The 21,886-nt window shown below is 39.6% G+C and overlaps 1 protein-coding gene across 4 annotated transcripts; it reads right to left on the bottom strand.

The window, feature by feature from the left end:
* Positions 1–1,414: 1,414 nt before the first annotated feature.
* Positions 1,415–18,351, bottom strand: LOC125751196 (moesin-like). 4 transcript variants are annotated; one of them, XM_049029824.1, is made up of 14 exons: positions 18,270–18,351; positions 17,795–17,910; positions 15,213–15,296; positions 13,942–14,037; positions 13,098–13,372; positions 12,128–12,211; positions 10,785–10,934; positions 10,503–10,599; positions 9,614–9,777; positions 9,197–9,327; positions 7,579–7,739; positions 5,231–5,323; positions 4,275–4,487; positions 1,415–3,140 (listed from the first exon to the last, which is right to left on the bottom strand). In XM_049029824.1, the coding sequence occupies exons 2-14, from the start codon at positions 17,804–17,806 to the stop codon at positions 2,976–2,978; spliced, it is 1,725 nt and encodes a 574-aa protein (XP_048885781.1). In that variant the 5' UTR covers positions 17,807–17,910; positions 18,270–18,351; the 3' UTR covers positions 1,415–2,975. The 4 variants fall into 4 exon arrangements, with proteins under 4 accessions (XP_048885781.1, XP_048885782.1, XP_048885779.1 ...); XM_049029825.1 differs by lacking the exon at positions 18,270–18,351 and adding an exon at positions 18,105–18,239; XM_049029822.1 differs by lacking the exon at positions 18,270–18,351 and having other exon boundaries at positions 17,795–18,045.
* Between the last annotated feature and the right edge of the window lie 3,535 nt (positions 18,352–21,886).

Here is a 21,886-nt window from a genome sequence, read left to right as displayed (position 1 = left end):
TGACTTCCGTCTTGAGGGACTGAATTGCCCCGAGTTAATTGATTCAACAGATAACAAGGTACTGGCACGGCAACAGAAAATTAGTCAGCAGATACAAATGTCTGAACCTGTGAGTGCTGGCGGCTGGCACACACATAATTTGACTCTGTGAACAGGAGCTGAGTGTGAAATTAACTTGTTTTTTGACCAGAAAAATAATAGATAGTAGCAGCACATTGGCTGGTCTCATTGTAAATATAATAAGGTTGTAGGGTTATGATTATTGCGCATGTGTTTCAGATTTAATAGCTTTCTCAAGGGATTGTGTTACACATCCTGAAGATGTTATTATAAATGATAAAGGACTTCTTCAATAACAGCCACTGTCATCAAAACAGTAATGGTCAAATATTTGATTAAATGAGCATTGTAACAACCAACCAGCTTAAAAACATTTTACTCAGATTTAATCATTCCGTACTGTTGTATTGTAAACTGGCGAACTGGGAATGGTGCTTTTACAGATATTTACTGTTTTCCCTATAAATGGTGAGCAGCAGGGGAAAATTCAATCCATGGTCATATAATGGAAAACTGGTTGGAAACCAATCAGAATTTATAAGCGTTGCAGCATGTGAATACCTTTTAAGCAAATACTTTTTAAGTGTAAACAAAATCCCTTATGATAGTTGTCCGTTTCATGGTGTCTCAATTCAGTGTCAACTATTCACTTGAAAAGTATGCCTTTCACCTCGCGGGAACACTAGTGCCAGAAAAGGACAGTGCAAACAAAGAAAGGGGGCAGGCAAACAGCACACAGGCAGTGCGACTGGACTCAGCCCTGGGGCTGGGAGGAAACTGTGCTGGGGGAGATTCACACAAACACAGGACATGAGAACACCAATGCAGCTGGAGGCCGTCTTTGGGCTGGGAGGTTACCCCTCGTTACAGCTGCTTTAAAAATACTGTGCGTTTTATTTCATTAGCATTCACTGTACATGGGTATTTCTTACCGATCAGAAAACGTAATAGCTACATCCTCCAGTGACTCTGTCGAAAGAAAATGTGTGCACATAATGATATTGCGTAAGTGATATACTCAATGTACTCATAGACTCGAAGTAGGCCCTTTTGTGAAGTTAATTAACCCTACAATTCCGGTTCTTGAAAAAAACTATCAAAATAATTATGCTAATTAAAGATATATATTTATATTTTTATCAATTTCGAACATTTTAAACGTTTAGTATTTGCAACAATTTACATAATACCATTTAAAACGATCAAATCATGATTTTATTTAATTTTTTTGTGAAGAAAATAGAGATATTTTGCACACCAGAAACAGTCAGTTATGGTGCTACGATTACGCATCACTTTTGGTCAAATATTGGCCTCTTGTGGCCTCAGCAAGAATTACAGTCAGTACACGACGTTGTGGAAGGTGACGTACATGTTTATTTAATTTTATTATGAAGTGCAGAATTTTATGATATATAGGAAATATTTTGCACATAGGTATCTCATTCTTGTATTTTAATGATGGCTTTGAAAAGCCAAAACTTAGCTTTAGTATAATACAATGAAATCAATTATAATATAAAATTTATCTTCCAACTCTCAGATATAATTAAATCAGAAGCACGTCTTTCATCATGTTTAGTCAAAGTAAAAAGTACATAAAATTCAATAAGACTAATTGTCTTCACCAAGAATATGATTCATGCTACACAATACTTCAAAAATAGTGCATACAATAAAAACACATAAAAACGTATGAAACTTCAAAAGGATAGATAGCGTGATAGTGACATCAGACAACATTGTTCAAAGGAAAATATTTTATGTTTTATATTTTAAATTTGAAAAATTGGGTCACACTTGCCAGATTAAATATTTTTTAATGGGCTAAAAAACAAAACCTTTAAAACATTCCAGGCAATGGAATAGAACACCAATCTTCTCTAAGTCTGGTCCTGCAATTACCCACATAAAAACCAGCAGTTCCAATACACAACAATTTTATAGCCCAACGCACATTTAACCAACATTACAGAAACCAGTTGGTCTATATTTTGTTTGCCAGTAAGACAGCAGTACAACAAAAGTGTTAAACGTGAGGACAAACAGGGAAGAGTCAGTCCATCCAACAGTTTGATCAACTAACGCATTTTTGCATTGTTTATTGTAGAAAAATAATAAATTAACTTCAAAGTAAAATACAGCCAGAGTACAAAGGAAATATGAATCACTCTGTTTTATCCATGCAAGTATGGTGTGTGGAAAGTTCATTGTTATGTTTACAGCATTAGTCAAATATCAGTTACCATTCAGCAGACTTAATACCCTGACTCCGTACAAAACTAAAACATTACTGAATACTGGTCTAGAATGTGAAATTTTTTTAATTCAGGCAAGTTGTTTGTCCTAACAGCAAAGTTCTGAAAAGCCAGACCGATAAGGCATTTGCATGAATGATTAATTTGCTAATTTGCAATAAATGATCTGCTCTTATTTTCGACAGCACCAGTTTTGATATGCTATGTAATACGGCTACCCTGAAAACACATTTTACTGGACCAAGCTAAACGGACCACAGACAAGGAAAGAGGAATATACCAAAGTTTGATTACAGGGTAATTATTCTGGCCTATAAAGGTAAAACACAGTGATTACGCTGACACTGAATTTGAGAATCCGTGTCTTTTGCTTTGCTTTTGTAGAATTTGTGGCTACTGTCATTTTTACACCCTGCTTTCTTCAAATCCCACCATTGTGGAACCAAGATATTTTGACAAAAGATAAAACAGACTGTAAGAGACTCGATTTTGGTCAAAAATCAATTTTCATAAGATATGCAGTTACTGTGTTCTGCCTTCGTAGGGCAGTATTGTGGAAGTTTGCTGTCAGGCATTTGGCCCTTGTAGAGAAGCAGGCACAGCAACAGGCTGCAAGGCACACGGATCGGCCGCTGCATATCCCACGGTGGACGCGGCTCACATAGACTCAAACTCATCAATACGCTGCTTGGTGTTGCCTTGACGAATCTGCCGTAGGGTTTTGTATTTGTCCCGCCCCGCCCGCACGTTCTCGGCGTGGATGATGTCGTTTACAGTTTTCTTGGTCTCGTCCCGTGCGTTGGCCAGCTCTGAGCTCAGGGCCTGACATGAAACAGATCATGGAAAAGTCATTCACCCAGATCGCACGCAACAAAATCACTGTAGAAAAATAAATCATTTTGGGATGCTTTATTCAACGTCCTCCTTACTTGGCACGCAGCTCAGCACTCCCACAGATAGGTATTCTCAAGTCATTACACGCTTACTCATTATGGGATGGTAAATTTGGTTATGAGATTTGAATGTAATTACATACTTTGTTAATGTATTTAGAGAAAACAGCAAAACCCTTAGCAATCAAGGAGCACATCAGTGAAGGTATTTTAAAAATACAATCAAGCACATTTAATAACTGCCTCTTGGATACATTTCCACCTGTGCCATTATCATTGAATTTTTAGGACAGACTTTGTCCTGCGGCAAGAGCTAAAGACTTTTAAAATGCTGGGTGGACATTCTGGTGTACTGGAATAATACAAGAATTAGGCCCATTCAGGATTACACTTCCTGCAGAGAAGCCTCCAGCATTGCAAACTGCAGTTATTTTAGGTAACTGGATGCCTTCACCCTGTAGTTGGCAGCTCAACCCTTGAGCCAACAGCGTATTTTTTGTGTAACTGTATCTGAGAAAAGCTGCATAAATTAGCATTCCAGTGTTAACTAGTGCGGTGCTTAGTAGGAGTAAAAATGGAGAATTAGCCGCAGCGTAATCTACTCTTAAAATGCCAAACCCAAGATTTTAGGAAAAATCGTATGATTGTGTTACCTGTTAAACTGACAGAGGCCTCAATTAAGAATAAATTTCAAAATGGTTTCTGATCCCTGATTTATATTTGGGCAGCACAGTGTTCTGGGTTCTTCTCTCAGTGTTTAAAAAAGAATCTGCCAATTTACATGCAATGACCCCATGACGTTACTGCGGCTTTGAATGTTACTGCTTGATTTTTATTTTTGTCTCTTTTGTTTAATTTTATCTCAAATATTCACAGGGGTTCTGTATAATAATTAAACAGTGGAAGACATTGTGTTTTCGAGTTCAAACTTTCCAGGGCACGTACGGCTATATTTAGTGGCAATGTCGATGTACGCAAACGGACTCGGTGATAATGGGGTGTCATGGGATTTCCACTGGGGTCCTGCTGTCCTTGCAGTCACTGCCTGCGCAGACGCACTCACCAGCAGGTGCTTCTGCACACGCTGGTTCTTCTCAGCCTCCGTCATGCGCTGCTCCTCGCTGCGGTCCCGGCACGTTGCGGCCGACGTCAGCTCCGCGCTCGCCTCGGCGCTGCTTTCGTCGTTTTCGTCGTGTTCGTTCTCCGCGTTGAAAGACACCATCCTGCTCTTCAATGCCTCCTTCGTCTTTTCCAGGTCCTCCTGCACCATCGATGCCTGCCAAAACCAATATATTTGTTTAAGTACAGTCCTTTATCGAACCTCTAATATATTATGATAAAGTCCAGGTCAGTATATGACTGAAAATATAAATATTTGCAAGTACCAGCAATTTAAATTTATGCAGTGACTACTCTAATATGTTGGAACAGCCATATTTCATTTTGTTTAATACATTATAAAGAACTGAGCACAAAATCTCCTTTCAGGGGAGCAAAATTTTATTATTATGCAGTAGTAAATCAGGCGTTCATCTCCCATTTGTAGCGTTATCGTAAACTTGGATTTACAGCTGGAGATGGGCTAGCTGTGGGATACAGTACGCGTCTAGGGCTAGATTCCTGAAACGTCAGCTCAGATCTAGCATTGAACATCGTCCTCCTCCAGCTGCCAAAATACTGTTCATAAAATCACAGAAAATCTTCCATTTTGCCCACTTTATTATTCAGGAAGGAAGGGAGGAAGTCATATTGATCCCCCATTAGAACATCATGAACTTGGATTAGAGTGGAAGATGGACTAGCAGGACCATAAATATATTTTATGCCTTTGCCATAAAGCAAACCGACCAGATAATTGACATTCTGTTTGCTAGAAGTATCCTATAACCATTCGATTTCAAAACCATTTCGACAAATTTGGCGAAACGTAGAACAAAAGGTAAGTCGATTTGTTCACCTTGGGAGGCCGAATGGCAGGTGTCACACCATCCTACTAAAATGATGCCGTTTGCTTCTCACCTTCATCTGCCAATCCTTGGCCTCGTCGTCCTTCTTTCGTTTGGCATCCTCCAGAAGCGAGATCTTAGAGGTCAGCTCGGCTAGCTCAGTGGCCTGGGAGACAGAGATGGTTTGTCTCTAAACTGCGCTATTAACCCCAAGCCAAATGAGTATAAATTTAAAACTGTCAGCAGGCACTACTTCCAGGGCTCAGCATGCTCAGTGCCAAGCCTACATCACTGCTTTTGTTAGAAGTCTTGTTTATCACCTTGCCGCACTATGACCTCCAGACCAGAGGGAGGCACTGCACGTGCAGAGGTCACGTGGATTCCTAGTGTTTATGTGCAGTTCCCGCAGTACTCTTAATTGCCCTCCCCAACAAATGCTGCTCGCCTTAGTGTGTATGTTTCTTTTACTGCCCTTAGGGGTTCATATTAAAAATACTTTGATGAATGGGTGCATGACATATAAAAACTATTCACACCCTAATATACATTTTTCAGTAAATGTGGTCCATGAACTATAAATATCTTAATGTCATAAAATTAGGAACACAGCACTGTAGTTAACTAGTTTAAACCATCCGTCCATCCATCCATCCTTTCTCTAAACCTGCATGTCCTATGCAGGGTCCCAGAAGGCAGGCAGGGAACAACCCAGGATGGGCTGCCAACCAATCACAGCAGCAGCAACATACTTGAAAAAGCATTTTTTAAAAATGCAAACAACAAGCAATTGATATAGATAAAACATAGATAAAACAGATGCGGATGAAGAAATCAGGGAACATCTTTTTTCATACATAATGGCATTACGGGCATTTTTCCCCCAAATAATCTCCCTCCCCACATCCTTAGGAAACACGTCTGTAATTTCTATTAGAAACATATAGAAAGTTCAAGAAAATCCATGCAGGTGTCAGCACCAGCCACTTGATTATCTCTTCCCCTTAAAAGTGTCCAGTGTTTTAGATGTCAATCGATATGTTTTCCCATAACCACCACAGTGAGCCTATGCACATCTATGCCAGGAAGCCCAGGATATGCCCTGGACAGGGTGCCAGTCTGCCATTAAACACAAACACTTCAGGATTCCGGGAAGAGACCTGATGACCCAGAAGGAACATTCACAAACAAAGTGAGAGCATGTGAACAGCACATACAGAGAGACAGAAATCAAACCCACAGCTCTGGGGGTGTGAAACCACCACATTACCCATAGAGTGAATTGCTGCATTGCGCTCATTTCTGCATCGTAAATCCTCAATTAGACGACGGAATCTTTCCTCCACTCCTACTCTTCTGGTCTCTAATTGTAAATTTCCCTGGTGTTATTGACCCTGGACAGAGCTCTGAGGTTAAATGCTTACTGGGATTTGCATGAAATTGAAAAGAACAAATAGTCATCTATTCACATCCAACAAAAAGAATGGAAAATACTTCAATTGAAGATACTCTTCATTTTAAATGGAATTCCCCAGCGTATTTAGTGGAATTGGATGTGCAATTTAAGCAATGTTTGGTAACATCGACAAGGTATTATGAATATCTTAAGATGTTAGAACTCGGCTCCTGTTTCATTCCCTGCATCAGACAATAATTACACAAGATTTATGACTCTGGTGAAAGCTGTTTCAGTGCCGTGATTTTGGCAGAAGCCTCACTGAACCTTGTATGTATATTTATTGTATAGAGCAGTATACTGCTGGTGTCCAGGTACCTTTGCAGTTGGAGAGCAGCAATTTTCTCAAGGATTCTTGAGAGAAAGGGGACATTTCAAACAGGCTTTTTTTCATTAAGCATATGAGGATGTATGTTTGGCATCATAAATACTGATTACAGCCAATTCAATTCCAGGACAACACCTGAATACAGGGATGTAGTCATTATGGTAACACTTTACTTGAAGCTGTCATCTATAATGCACTGTACAGTATATACCTTCATAATGCATTATAATGTTCAGTATTGGGATTTACGAAGCTTTATACTGCATTATGACGGCATCTACAGTGCATATTAGATTCATAAAGAACTTCATAAAACATAATTAAAATGGCTATAATGTGTTATTCCATTTTATAAATATAAACATATTTATAGTGCTTTATGAATACATTTGATGTGTTAATAGATTCTTATAGACAGGGCATTCCTAGAAAGTGTTGTCTAATGTTCTATAAGGCTCAGGCTCAAGTACTTGTATTTTGTTTTTTGAAATATTATATGTATTATAATCAGGACTTTTTTCAGCTATGTGATTTGAAGGTACATGACTGAAAACACTATCCTGCCAAACAGATGGAATGCATATGGTAATGGAAACAGGCAACGACAGTCGCAGCATTAATATGAGTGGCTCTGTCATACCAGGATCTCTTGGTTCTTCATTTGGTTCTCAGACTGCTTCAGCAAGGCAGTCTTGGCCTCCTCGGCCATCCTACGATCCTTCTCCAGGCGCTCCGCCTCCTCCTGGGCACACCTCCGCTCCTGCTCCAGTTCCACGGCCCTCTTTGTCTGCTCCTCCAGCGCTGCGTGAGGAACACCCCCAAAGCTAAGGAGACATTTCCATGCCTATCCAGATGCCCCTCGACTTACGATGGGGTTACCTCCCGATGAACCCATCGTAAGTTGAAAATATCGTAGGTTGAATATGATATGATGTGACGCGCTTGGGCACGTAGTATACATAATGGGTTTGGGAATATTTTGTCGGATGTAGTAACAACGCAATGCGATATGTTGTTAAACACTGTGTGGATGCTGAAAGCATTCTACGGACTACCGCTAGACCATGGACAAATCAAAATTCAAAGTTTGACGACTACTGAATGTGCATCACTACTGCATCATCGTAAAGTTGAAATATCATAAGTCTAGCCGTCACAAACAGAGAATGTAAGAGTGACACAATAGGAGAAGTGTGTGGCTCAGTGGGCTTAATCTCTGTGATAAATGATTACAAGGCCGCCGAACTGAACCCAGCCTCGGCAGAGTAGCCACTTGGCCATGAGCCTTTGAGCGAGGCCCGTAACCCCCAACTCCATGGATGCTGCTGCATGTGACTGCCCTTCACTGCCAAGCTTCTCACATATATATGTGGTCACACCAAGATGGGGTAGGCAAAAAGAGAATTTACCCTTGGGGATCAATAAAGTGTCATTAAATTTAATTTTTAAAAAACTAGTAAGAATGTCTTCTGTTCTCCAAAAAGTTACTGATATTTTGTTGGATGGCTAGATGAACACCGCTTCATTTCCCAAACCTCTCCTCAGGGGCACCTCAGTCATTCTATGTATTTATTATATTTTACCAACAGCTCACTTCAATTCATTAATTTAATTAGTTTTTTTTTTAAAAGCCATATGAGATGTGCTAGGGGTCGAGTCAGGAACTACATGGGTGCTTGCTGCAAACACTGGGGTGATTTTAGCAGAAGATTTGAAAAGACTAACACACTTTGACAGGTATAATAGTGTAGTTTTACACCCACATGAAGATCATTTAACAGTCATTTTCTTTGGCTGCCTAAGACACAGTACTTTATCTTACTTTTTGATCAACTTGCAATCAAGCATTTCTAATGAAAGATGGGGTGACCGTTACGGTCGAGCCGTTTTCCCGTTATGATCACACTCCTGATTGCTTGCTCAACACTCAATCCTCAAGAGAGCAACTTACTTCAACATACCCCTGTAGCCACCTTGTATCCATGTAGTTTGCTACTCTATCCAAGCACATGTCATGACAACCAGATCCAAATTAAATTCACGACAAATTCCCACAGGCTGCAATCTTAAACACTGTGCTGTGAGGACAGCCGTTAAACGCCTGGATGCATTCGTAGTGGATTTTAGCAAAACAACTTGGTTTGTCACCCGTGATGTCAGCTATGTGATCAAGGCTGAAAACTACACCCACGGCAGCTCCTTCGACCTCGCAAGCACTACCCGCGGCTTAAAATCCAAGCTTTATGGTGACATCTGACCTTCTTGGGCTTTTCTGGTTTGCTCTTCAATCTGAATCAGCCTCTCTCTCAACTCCTCTTTCTCGCGCTCAATCTTCTCTTTCTCCTTCTCGGCGATCTCTCGCTTCTTCTTCTCGTTCTCCAGCAGTGCCCTTTCACGGTGATAAAGGGCCCCCGGATAAAGACAAGATACCAAAAGTAAGATGCCGAGATACCTCCCACAGGTTATGCCCAACACCGGCTCAATAAACAATAGCAAGGCAATGAAAGAAACATATTAGATAAAAGTCATTTTTTCTAAAGATTACACTGAAACATACTTACAGAGGCTTTCTATCACTGTGATGATAAGACAGCAGTGTGCTATGCATCTTTATCTCTTTAAGGCTAAGGCATCGTGCATCCATGTCCCTGACCCATCCCTCCTCTGCACCTCACCTCTCCATCTGTTTGTGGTGTTTCTCCTCACGGGCCTGGGCCTTCATCTGCTGCACCTCGATGGTGTCGGGCTTGCGGCGTCGCATGTACAGCTCGTGGTTGCCCATGCACAGGGCCAGGATGCGCTTGTTGATGCGCAGGCGAGGTGCGTAGAACACAAAGTCCTGCGACGTACCGCAGAGAGAATATAAAGTAAACACACGATGAATAAACAATGAATAGGAATACTACAATGTCATAATAGTCTGGACGTGATATTTAATTTTCAAAATACATAAAGGATTCTCAGAGCGGCAGGACGCTTTGGTTTTTGAACTGCTCCTCATGGGTACATATTTATACGAAGTGTACAAGAAACAGGGCGATTCCATCCATGGAAATCCACATCAAATCCACTTGCCTTTTAATACAATCTATAGCTGTTGATTTTTAGCTAAATTCATAATTAATTATATTTTGTGTGGTTTTGATACTTTTATAATGCTACTTTTAAAACAAAAGACTTTTTAGAATGACCTTGTTGGACTTAAAAAAAAACACAAATGATGCAATTTAATTCATTCACCTTCCAAGCATGTATCCAGTAGGATGCAATTTAATAAAAATAATTAAAGTATTTTGTAAAATAAAACAGCAAATTTCAATTATGTGTCATTCATTTCGTTTTAATGACTCTATTTTGACCAATTCAACATGTTTTCTTTTTAGCTTTGATGGGAAGGGGAGGGTTGGTGTTGTTCTGGAAATTTTTTTTATCTATCCGTCATTAAATCTGAGTCACAAACAGCTTTAAGTTATCCGTGACAGCTCCGGAGAAAAGGCCTTTCAAACTAAATTTCACAGAAGAAAATATTATGTTGAGTGCATTGTGAAATTATACTTGCCATACCGGGGCTTTCTTGTCAATTGGTTTGATAACAAATTTTTTGTCGCTGAAGGAAATGTTTCTAATCTCACTCCAAGGGAATCCGATTTTGGGAGTCATCCTGTTTAGGAAAAAGCGCGTAATGTATTATAACAGAAAATTGCTGACAAAATGTATCAATGTACAGGAATCTGTCTGCTGTAAATCTGTGGAATAAGTTGCTTTGATGTTTTATTTTCATGAACTTAACTAGCGAACAAGACCTACAAACTGTTGACAGATTGAAAAACGTAAGAGCGGCTGTACTTGTCATTCTGTTCATAGATGTTGAGTCCTAGTGCATCCACACCCAACCACAGCTCCGATCCCTTCTTGTTCTTGATGCTGAAATAATTGACCCCATACATCTCGAGATCCTGGGCAATCTTGAGGTATTCCATCATGGAGTCCTCTCTGCTGGCAGACAGCTTATTAGTTAATTCCCTGTCCCTGTATTTAATTCCTCCTCTTGCCACAGTAATTTACATAATCATAGTTTGTTCAATTCAGCCAAAGCAGTGGTTGTTTGACATGCCGTGAGTGTAGTTTAATGCAAATTATTCTTTGCATTGCATACATAAAACAGACCAGGAAAGGTTTTATTTTGCTCAGGTTTAATGTGTCTTAATAGGCACTGCTGTGTCTGTTACAGCAAAGTTAATAGAGGAAGGTGAGGGAATATTCTTTTTTTTTCTGCAATACATAATTTAATCTGAGAATCACTCATTTGACCCCCCAAAAAATGTTCAAATTATATTACAGATCACTGACCACTTATACATAATTTAAATTCCAACAACATTAAGGCTCATTAAAAATCAACAGCCAGTTTAAATTCTCTCCTTAATATAAACACACTTTGTGCACTCTGAGAAATTCTGCCCACTCTGTGTCTGCTATATTCTAACTGAAAATTCCATCCATCCATTTTCCATGCCCACTTTTCCTGTGCAAGGTTGTGGTGAGCTCGGGCACAAGACAGGGGAACACCCTGGACTGGATGCCGGTCCATTGCAGGGCACACACACACAAAGCCACACCCTATGGAAAATTTGGAAACAGCTAGTCACCTAAACAGCCTGTTTCTGGAGCTTGGGAGGGACCCGGTGCAAGCAAGGGGAGAACATGCAACACAGCACGTCTTACTCATAACAAATACTTTTCAACCCGGGCTGTTTTTCAGGAATAATTCTAATACTCCAATCTAGTCATATTCCATGTGCATTTAGGGGTCCCTACCAGTGCTGAAACCCAACCCTACTCCCCTGTCATATCTTCCCTTCTTCATTAATTGACTTCAAGTCAAATTTTACCAGTAAATGTAAATAAGGAAGACAGAACTGCGTGGGTCTGTCATCTTGGAGCGCAATGAATCATGGGATTGGTCTCGTTTGGCGAGGATGCAATTGATGCATCCTTCACATCCAGGGACTTTTACTGTCCTCTGTACTTCTGTTCTTGAGCATTGGAACTGGTCTTCAGCAATGGAAGATGATGTAAAACAGGTACACAAGAACACAAGTATGATCAAGTACGCATTTTGAGAAACACCCCTAGTGCAAGCTGTGGTCCCTGTGTGTCCCGAGTACACGTGCCAACACAGTACACACCTTGGCATGTCCTTGTGCTCCTCGTGCCACACCTGAATCCTCTCCTCCCACTGTTCCTTACTTAGCTTATGCTGCTCCAGGACCCTGGAAACGAAATACAAAGGACATGTTACCCCTGGTGCCACCACATGCATTAAGGATACATTTCCATTCACAATTACCATAAATTAATGCTTTGACTTTGGCTGATGGTAAATACCATCATCAGTGCCTCACATCCATATGCATTATTTAACAGTGTCAAGCATAGTCCATTACTGCATCTCAAAATCAATGATGGTATTAATAAGGAATTTTTATAGAATGTGACTCTAAGTTTGTATAATGATGTTCAGACCGCTCTGTTCAACTGATGTTCGCATCTCTTACCAGGATGTGAAAAATGTCTATCTTAGAATACCGCATCAAATTTCATCATCAGGAAACCAGACACAATTTTTCTTCCAAAGTTCATTAATAAGACATTTTATTACATCACAACCATGATCTTCCAAGAGCAGAGAGTCTGGGTAATAGTTCCACAGATATAAAACAGATATACAGGTAACTGGAGGTCCATGATGCAGTATGCTACCGGTTATCTGACCAACACTGACTATTGGGTTTTATCTTGAAATTTGAAATTTATTGACTTAAGTTTCATACATCTTGATATTTCAGTCAAAACTCACTCCCAGTAAGCAAATGTCATTCTGAACAGAGGACTCAAGAGAACCTTCATTGGAACACTGGGCTTTTTAATAACTAGATGTATTTAATGAATAAAAGTAATATGTGGCACAAAGTAACATGTGGGTTATTATGTTAATAAATAATATTTTATTGCTTCCATTTAATAAAATGCTTTTTTGTAATGTTTGGGAAATCACTGGTGTGAAGTAATACTACATAATTAATGTGGAAATTAAAGGATCATTATAGCAAAAGGAATTCATTGCCCTAAGTTGAATTTACCATAACTGAGACATACCTGTCTGGCAGCAGCTTGTCACTGGACAGGTACCCAGACAGGTGAATGTCTGATTTGTAATCGCCGTACTTAGTCTGCACCGCATAAGAGGCAAGTAACACTGCCGTCTCCGGGGGGCAGTAGACGTCATCATTGAGGATGGACTCCTTGACCTGAAGGAAGAAGAGTCGCTGTGTCGCCTCCTGGATCAGTTCTTCGGACACGTCCTCGGGGAAGAACTTGGCCCGGAACTTGAACTGGAGTGGGTTTTCTTTGCGGACATGCTGAGCTGTCACCTGGAAGGGAAGAGTGAACTGGAAGGTCAGAGTATAAAGCTCAGAAGGTCAGGAGATGCATGAAAACCCACTGGCACCCAGGAAGATGAAGATCCTTCTATGAATATACAGGTAAAAAGAACCACTAATTGTAATTTAGTTTAAAGGCTTGAAGATCCATCCATCCATCCATCCATCCATTTTCCAAACCGCTTATCCTACTGGGTTGCGGGGGGTCCGGAGCCTATCCCGGAAGCAATGGGCACGAGGCAGGGAACAACCCAGGCTGGGGGGCCAGCCCATCGCAGGGCAGACTCACACACCATTCACTTCCACACCATTCACTTACACATGCACACCTATGGGCAATTTAGTAACTCCAATTAGCCTCAGCATGTTTTTGGACTGTGGGGGGAAACCGGAGTACCCAGAGGAAACCCCACGACTACATGAGGAGAACATGCAAACTCCACACACGTGTAACCCAGGCAGAGACTCGAACCCGGATCCCAGAGGTGTGAGGCAACAGTGCTAACCACTGCACCACCATGCCGCTGGCTTGAAGATCATTAACTATAATAAGAACCCACCTTTTTGTTGAGTCTGAGCCACGTAGTGAACCCTTTGGTGTCCTCATACTGTAGTCCGAAGAACCAGACCTCCCGTAGACCGATTGTCAGAACCACCTTCAAACAAAGTTGGTAGCGAATGACGATTAATGAGCAGGATTTTGCGAGAGTTATGGGTGATGGCATTTTTAATGACGATGAATGTTAAAATGATGAAGGACACACAACATTGATTTTCATGGGAAACAAAGCGTTTAGAAACCCACCGAATCGCCAAGTCAATTTCTGTCACAACGTGAAGATTTTGTTTGTCACGGGTGAGGTACTTAAATTGGTGCAATCCCGAAAGAATTATGTTTGACTTGCTTTCTTTTCTTTCCATTGAAATACAAAGAGAAAAGCTGGATAGGAAAGACTAGGCTGTCTGCATACCCAAACAATCTTATCAGCCAATAGCAGGCAAACTGTTTTAGGCATGTGATTCATGCGTTTGGCTCAATTGCTATTTAAATACAATGCAATCTGGTGCCCTCCACTTCTAGTTAGGTGCAGCGTTGGGAATGATATGAGAATTGCTTTCACATTCTCCTCCAAACCTATCGAGCCTAAAGCGCAGCGGGAGTTCCACTAAATCAGCGGCACCTAGTCTCCATTTACCCTAGCTTAAAAAAATGAAAAATTTGCAAGGACTTGGTGCTGTTCAATTTCCACAACAACCTTTATTTGATATAACTTCTTGCGTGGTCATTAGGGGATGACAAACCGTCTTAAGCTGCCCTCTCACCCATGCGTCATCCTGTTATATAACTACACATTTCACGTTTCTCTATGCCTCCATAAAAAAATGATGTCGCCTCTCAGCTTAATTTATTTTTGCCATGTACAGGCATAGTCTGAGAGAGCCACCACTAAATGCACAATAAGGGCTCTGTCCGACGGGTTTCCCTTGGTTCCACACTCAGTGTCTCAAAGGACCGATGCCCTATTTCCATGGCAGAGAAAGAGAATTTCTTCAGGCTAGGCACACACGTCATCCGCCCCTTTCAGTCTAGGGCCTGAATGGTCATTATGTTTCCTGTCTCTTTGGGCAAGATGTAAAATATTTCCACATAAACTTGGTGTGGGAGATACATTGGCTTACAGAATGCTAGTGGCTTAGGTAGTGTGACGGCATCCAAGCCTACTTCATAGTCAGGATGCTCGCGACTATGATGTCAATGCATCGTCATCCAGCCAATCAGGTCTTGTCATATTTAAATGGAGAGAATATTAATAATAATAAGATGAGATACCTGGTCAAAGAGCTGCTTGCCAGTAGTGTTGCTCTGGATGGCGAATTCCAGTTCTGCATCCATTGTGATGACGCGTACATTGATCTGTGGGTGACAGCACAGGTCAGACAAGCAAAATCACATCTAGAACATAATCCTAGTTTGATATGGGATCATATTATACAATGATAAGTCGTTTTACAAATAATACAATACTTTAATGTTGCCTTTGACTGAAAAGTGAACACACATCAAATTTGAAAGCATTAACTACATTTAGTTTACAGTAGTTGCCAAAACTGAGTAGTTTTTTGCATTACAGTTTAAAAATTACAACACAAATCGGTGGTAATGTTTATAAACAATCAAAGAATGTTCATAAGTGTCATAAACTGAATGATTAAATTAGTAACTGGAGTTACTGCACTAAAGTTTTGCCATCTCTGAAAACTGGAAGTGTTTTCACAATTTTGCCCACTGCTGTAGATAAGAATCGGATAGATTCGAATAAATTTCACTGTTCTTTCCATCCCTCCATCCATCCACCCATCCACCTGTCTCTTTCCATAACAGCTGATCCAATGCAGTTTCATGGTGAGCCTGCAGCCAGTCTCAGGAAGCACAGGTTATAAGGCAGGGGAGCACCCCTACGTAATTTATAATGGTATGTCCCATTCAGGATGTGCCCCTGCCTTGTGCCCCATACTGCCTGGGATAGGCTCCAGGCCCCCTGACCAGGATAAGTGGCTAGAAGATAGATGAATGGAATTTCTGATCGTATGGAATGTAAGTTGCAAGTTACAAGACAGCAAAGATCTATAATAGACTATAACTGTAATTAGTCTTACATTTTTATTCATATTTTTATTCTTATCAGCGCTCTTACTGACATGCACTGTAATTTTTCGAACAGCCCAACAATTTAAAAAGCAAAATTAGCAAGCGAGCATGTCCTAGATAAGGAGCCTCTGTCAGATGGTTTGATAATATCTTGTTTTATTTGATTACTCATATTAGCGTACTTTACGCAAAAACTTCATAATCCACGTTGAAAAAAGAAAAGACAAATCAACATTTTCAAAAAAATAAATAAATAAAAACTTTCAAGCTTGAACTTGAACTGAGTTTTTTTTTTTTTTGGGAAAACTTTAAACTTTGATTTTATTCACCTTTCATATTAAGTTGCTTACGGTAGCAGGTGCTGCGAATGGGCAAAAATTTGCAAAGTTAAAACAACACACCGAAGGTCTGAAGACCAGCTTGTGGCCCTTCCTCTGTATATATGGAGTCTGCATGTTCTTCCTGTGCTGACGGGGGTGTCCCCTGAGCCCTGTTTCCTCCCACAGTGAATGAGTGACTCAGAACCTGGTCTTACTGTGTGAATGTGTAGCTTGCCTTGTTACTTCAGCCAATTCCCAAAGCTTTCATAGGTTCAATAATGAAGCAACCCTCATTAATTCAGCTTTTATTTAAAAAACTGAGACGCAGATAAAATGGATAAAACGGAAAAGGAAAATTACTCAGTGCTATGCACGTGGTTTGCGATACAACGAATGGATTTTAATACCTATGAATAACAAGGTGGAGTAGCCGACATAAATAAATTCCTAAGTTTCCTGACTGATTCAGCTAGTGACTAACTTACTGGCAGACTGGGATGCAGAAACGAAAACTTCTTTGTTAAAAAAACCTCCCTGCTCTATATTTTGCTTTAGCGGTTAACGGTTTTAAATAACACTGAAACACATTAATTGTTAGTCTATTTGGTAATTTAACTTGAGGACATGAATAATGTTGTAGTAGACACGAATTTAATGCATTAATTAGCCAGTAACTGAGTGTTAGTTATGTACTGATCCCATGTTCATTCATCATTCATCAATCATGGCAGTTCAAGTATTTCATGTGGAAACCTATTTTAGTTCATTGTTTGTTCTTGACTAATAAATGAGTTAATGAGTACATTTTGCCCACTAAAGTGGTCTTACCACTATTAGCTAATTAGATAACTGTTAACTGTAGTGCCTGAATTGAATACATAAACTGTCATAATTGATTAAAGATGAACATGGGATCCGTACGTAACTGGTTAATTAATGCATTAAGTAATTGTGTACTACTACATTATTCATGCCCCCTCAAGGAAAGTGTGACCGTCGATTTTTATACCCGAAAGGAGAAAGAATTAATACAAGTCTCTCTCATATGCTAGTGGCCAAGATTTTGGAAACGCTTCCAATTTTTACAAATTGCAGAACTTCATTCCAGTTACTTCAGTTACATATTTAATCGTCCAATGTAAGATATTTGTGACATTCATTGATTGTTTTTAAACATTACCACATATATTCGTGTAGTCATTTTTAAAACGTAATACCAAAAATGATAGATCTTTCCACAATTTTGGCCACTAGTGTGGGAGTTCGTGGCCTCTTTTTAGTTGTGTGTAGTTAACATGTTTCAAGTGTTCGCTAAATCGTATTAAAATATTTAAAAAATGAGACACGTGCGTGAGACTGCGGTTTTCTGCCTACGATTCAATATTTGACAAAACGTGAACACAGAAAAACATTTTTAAAGTATGCCGGTTCTGCATCACTTACCGTTTTCGGCATTGCTGTGGTTCAGAATTAAATCCGTAGTCTTAGAAATACAGTGAAAGGATCGCAACGTTTTCCCATCCGCGGTATAATCAGCCGAAAGCAGTCTGGTCCCCCTTCTAAAAAGATAATAAAATGCAAGAAATATAAGATTTTAAGTGGATAACTTTTGTGTTCCCTTATCGGCTTCTCTCAACTCTGTATAGAGGTCTATAGTACAGCTTCATAGTCCCCCAAACGGATGTCTTAAAACCACACCCACGGAAAATGAAGAAAAAAAGTTGGCCCTCTCCATCCGCAATTTCATTTATACCTTTTACATTTACTGCGTCAGTGTGTTCATAAAAAGCCGTCAACGGCGAAACAAAACTACCAACTGCCTTTATTTCTGTCCTCTGAGACTCCTGCGGTATTTCCTTACAGCTGGACAATATTTATTGCTTATAATGCCACTAATAATAGTTATATAACTGAATACCTTTGAAACCGCCTGTGTAGAAAGGGAGCACACAGGGGTTTGACCACACGTTAGAACTTGCACCACAAATGACCATATTAAGAAATGCAGTGTTAACTGGAAGGAAAAAGGGAAATGATGGGAGTTACCCAGAAGTCAAGCTTCATCAGTGGAGGCCTTCCAAGCCACGGCACCATCTATTTTGAGACTCCTCTCATCATCGCCTGAGCAGACGTTACGCGTACAGCTATGAATTTCCTTCTTCCCTGACACAAAAGTAAGACTTCCCTCATCATGAGCTAGTTAATACCTCATCTTGTGAGTCGTGAGGAAATTTCATCCAATTATGCGAGCAGATACAACATATAATTATCACTCAGAATCATCCAGTAACTAAAACTGGAGGTTCTCTAAATATCCAAACATGAGAAAAATTCAGAAGGTGTGGTCATTTTATGAAACTTATGTTGCAACATTTGCCGCAAATTGTGTCTCAACATTCACAGCTCCTGTTGTCAGATAAAGGCTGATCAGATGCAGTCTGTGCTTTATCAGGATCCCCTGTGTTAATTGAACCCTGTTGTGTGGACTTTGCATGCTCTTACTTTTTTTTTTGACAGGATTTCCTTCAGGCAGTCTGGTTTCCTCCTGCAGTCCATGTTCATGCAATTAGGCGAAATAGCACCTCTAAATTGCCTATTGCATATCTGTGTGTCGGTGTGTATCGCATCCAGAAAGACTCAAATGTCTTCCCTGTGATGAACAGGATGGGCTTTCATCACCAATTACTGGATGGACATTATTATAATTATAATAATACATCCGTCCATCCATTTTCCAAACCGCTTATCCCACTGGGTCGCGGGGGGTCCCCCTATCCCTATCCCGGAAGGCAGGGAACAATTGTAATAATAACAATTATTATTGTTATTGACACTGTGCACCTTGTTTGTCATATTCTACGTCATCATACAGAGTTATGATTAGTTTACATAGTCAGTGCCTGGTGGCCCAGTAAAGATTATGGTGGTGAGTGCAGAATGGGTGAGGCACCGATAAACACATCATTAAGCTGTTACACTGAAAAGGAGGCTTTGAATATGTAGGCAGATTCAAACCCAGGAGAGGTGATACCTTCTTTAGGGACTATTTTTCTTTTTGGAGATTCTAGCTTTTTTCAGTTTACTTATGCCATCTATTATCTAAACTGTTATTTAAAAAAGATGGATGGATGTATGGCTGAAATATTAAATTGTTTTTATGTCTTGCCTTATACTGATTCATGGTGTGTCTTAAACCAAATAACATGTTAACTATGTTACTAAGTGGACTAACATTATCACCACTATCAGCTGCCTTTTTTACCAGCTGACATACATCCTGAATGTGGCACAATTTCCAAATAAGAACTACGTATTTATACTTAAAACAAATAATTTATTATATCTCATAAATAATGAGGTAACTGTTTGAACCAAAGTACACATTCCTGTTTTTCCACTGTTCTGAAGCAGCCATTCAGATTAATTCCTCAAAGTTACCATTTGATGCCATATCTTATTTGGAGGAAGCACATATTGTCGAGGAAGCCGAAAAAAAAGAACGAAAGAAAAAGAAAAAAAAATGAGAGAGACGAGCCCAGCCAGAGTAAATGGCTAAACATTTCCTGTTATTGTAGCATTAAATGTAGCGTGACATCAGACAGTCTCAACAGTCATACTACCCGTCCCTGTTCTGCATGCTGTCAATTTATCCCAGATCAAAATTTATTCCCAGAAAAACTTATAATTGTTCCATATCTATTCCTGAACTGCAATAAATACACGATTATAACAATACTTTTGTTCTTGCTCGGTCAAATGAGAAACTGTTAAACCGAGGCTTTAGTGATCAAGATACTGAAACGATTGCTGCATATATACAGTACTCACTAAGATCTGATTCAAACGTTTATTTTTCACTCATTAATTATAATTTAGTCATTTTTTTTGCCACAGATCAGAGAGATTTATATTTTTTTTCTGTCATTCTTTTTTGCGTAGAACATGGACCAGTAGGGCTTGTGGTTAATCTTAACAGAGACTTCCTTGGAAAAACCCAATAAATCACTGGTAGGAACAGGAAAAGGGCCCTGTCTTATCTGAGAGACTCGCCACCCAGATAACACAAGTGAAGAACAACAATGAAACAATGGCCATGTTTACAGAAGTCCAGTAGGAGGGACTGCCACAGTGCCATTGTGGTGCCACAAATAATTGAAAAAAGCTAAATAAACTTTATATATATATATATATATATATATATATATATATATATATAGAGAGAGAGAGAGAGAGAGGGAAATAGATAGATAGATAGATAGATAGATAGATAGATAGATAGATAGATAGATAGATAGATAGATAGATAGATAGATTATGACATTTCCTTAAACTGACAGGAATCCTTTATTTATCCATCATAGAAATACACACTCAGTGGTCAGTGGTCAGTGGTCACCAGATAGGACTCCCTTTCTGCCTCCAGAACCACTTTGAAGCTTTGTTGAGATGGCCGTTTGGAGATGCCTTTCTGCGCACCACTCCTGTACTGAGCTGTTATTGCTGCCCTTCTGGCTATCCTGCCAGCTTTCAGAGGTCTGCCCATTCTCCCCTGACTTCCCTCATTAACACCGTTGGCCCTAACTGGTTGTTTTGGTAACACTTTACATAAGATCATGCTTTTAGTAATTTATAAACACATTCATAGCAAATAATTATGCATTGAAATAGCATTATAGAACCTGTCATCTATAATGAACTGTAACCTTTATAATGCAGTCCACAGCATCCTTAATTCTACTAGCTATTATAATGCATTATAAAGGTATTTATAGTGTATTAAAAATGAAAGCTTTATAAAGCATAATACATAATAAGCATGCCTATAATGTATTACGCCTTTTGAAAAATATTTATAGCCATGTTCATAATACTTTATGAATGCAATATGATGCATCATGAATGTGTCTATAAATTACTAAAAACATGGCCTTAAGTGTTAATATTGTTGTTGTCTGTTTTTTTTCATTGTATCATTCTCCATAACCTCTACACACTGTAATGTGTGACAATATAAGATTCGGGAACCACCACTACTGGCATCAGCAATCACATCATGTTTAAATCACTTACATCAATATTAAAGGAACTTCTTCACCGTCTTGATCCACAGTGTATATCCTGTTACCATCACATAATTTGCTGTTGAGTGATTGTTTGTATTAACAAGCAGGTGTACCTAATGCTGTGGCCATTGAGTGTTTGTTCAGGGTGGGTTTATACCCAAAATATTGTGTAATTGTCCTTAGCAGACCTAATCAAATACATGCATGGATTTCACATAATAACAGTTCTGTATTTTATTCTTTTTCTTTCTCTGGCATAATTTTTACTGCATTAGATCAGCTAAGTTCTGAAGCTTTTTAGTTAATATCAGCTGTATTGGTAAACATACAGACTGACAGATAATCCACCCATCCCATCCATTTTCCAAATCGCTTATCCTACTGGGTCACATAGGGTCCGGAGCCTATCCTGGAAGCCACGGGCATGAGACAGGGAACAACCCAGGACGGAGGGCCAGCCCATCGCAGGGCA

This window comes from Brienomyrus brachyistius, chromosome 10 (assembly GCF_023856365.1).
Source record: "Brienomyrus brachyistius isolate T26 chromosome 10, BBRACH_0.4, whole genome shotgun sequence".
NCBI lineage: Eukaryota > Metazoa > Chordata > Actinopteri > Osteoglossiformes > Mormyridae > Brienomyrus > Brienomyrus brachyistius.
Note: the sequence above shows the minus strand (reverse complement) of the source record. Positions and strands in the feature narration are given on the sequence as shown.

Bases quoted from the DNA above. Each gene is read 5' to 3' on its own strand.
- LOC125751196 (XM_049029824.1), bottom strand. The intron at 10,600-10,784 runs GTACAGCCGCTC...TTTCCTAAACAG, and splicing joins ATCTATGAACAGAATGACAA to GATGACTCCCAAAATCGGAT. The intron at 4,488-5,230 runs GTGAGAAGCAAA...TGGTTTTGGCAG, and splicing joins CCAAGGATTGGCAGATGAAG to GCATCGATGGTGCAGGAGGA.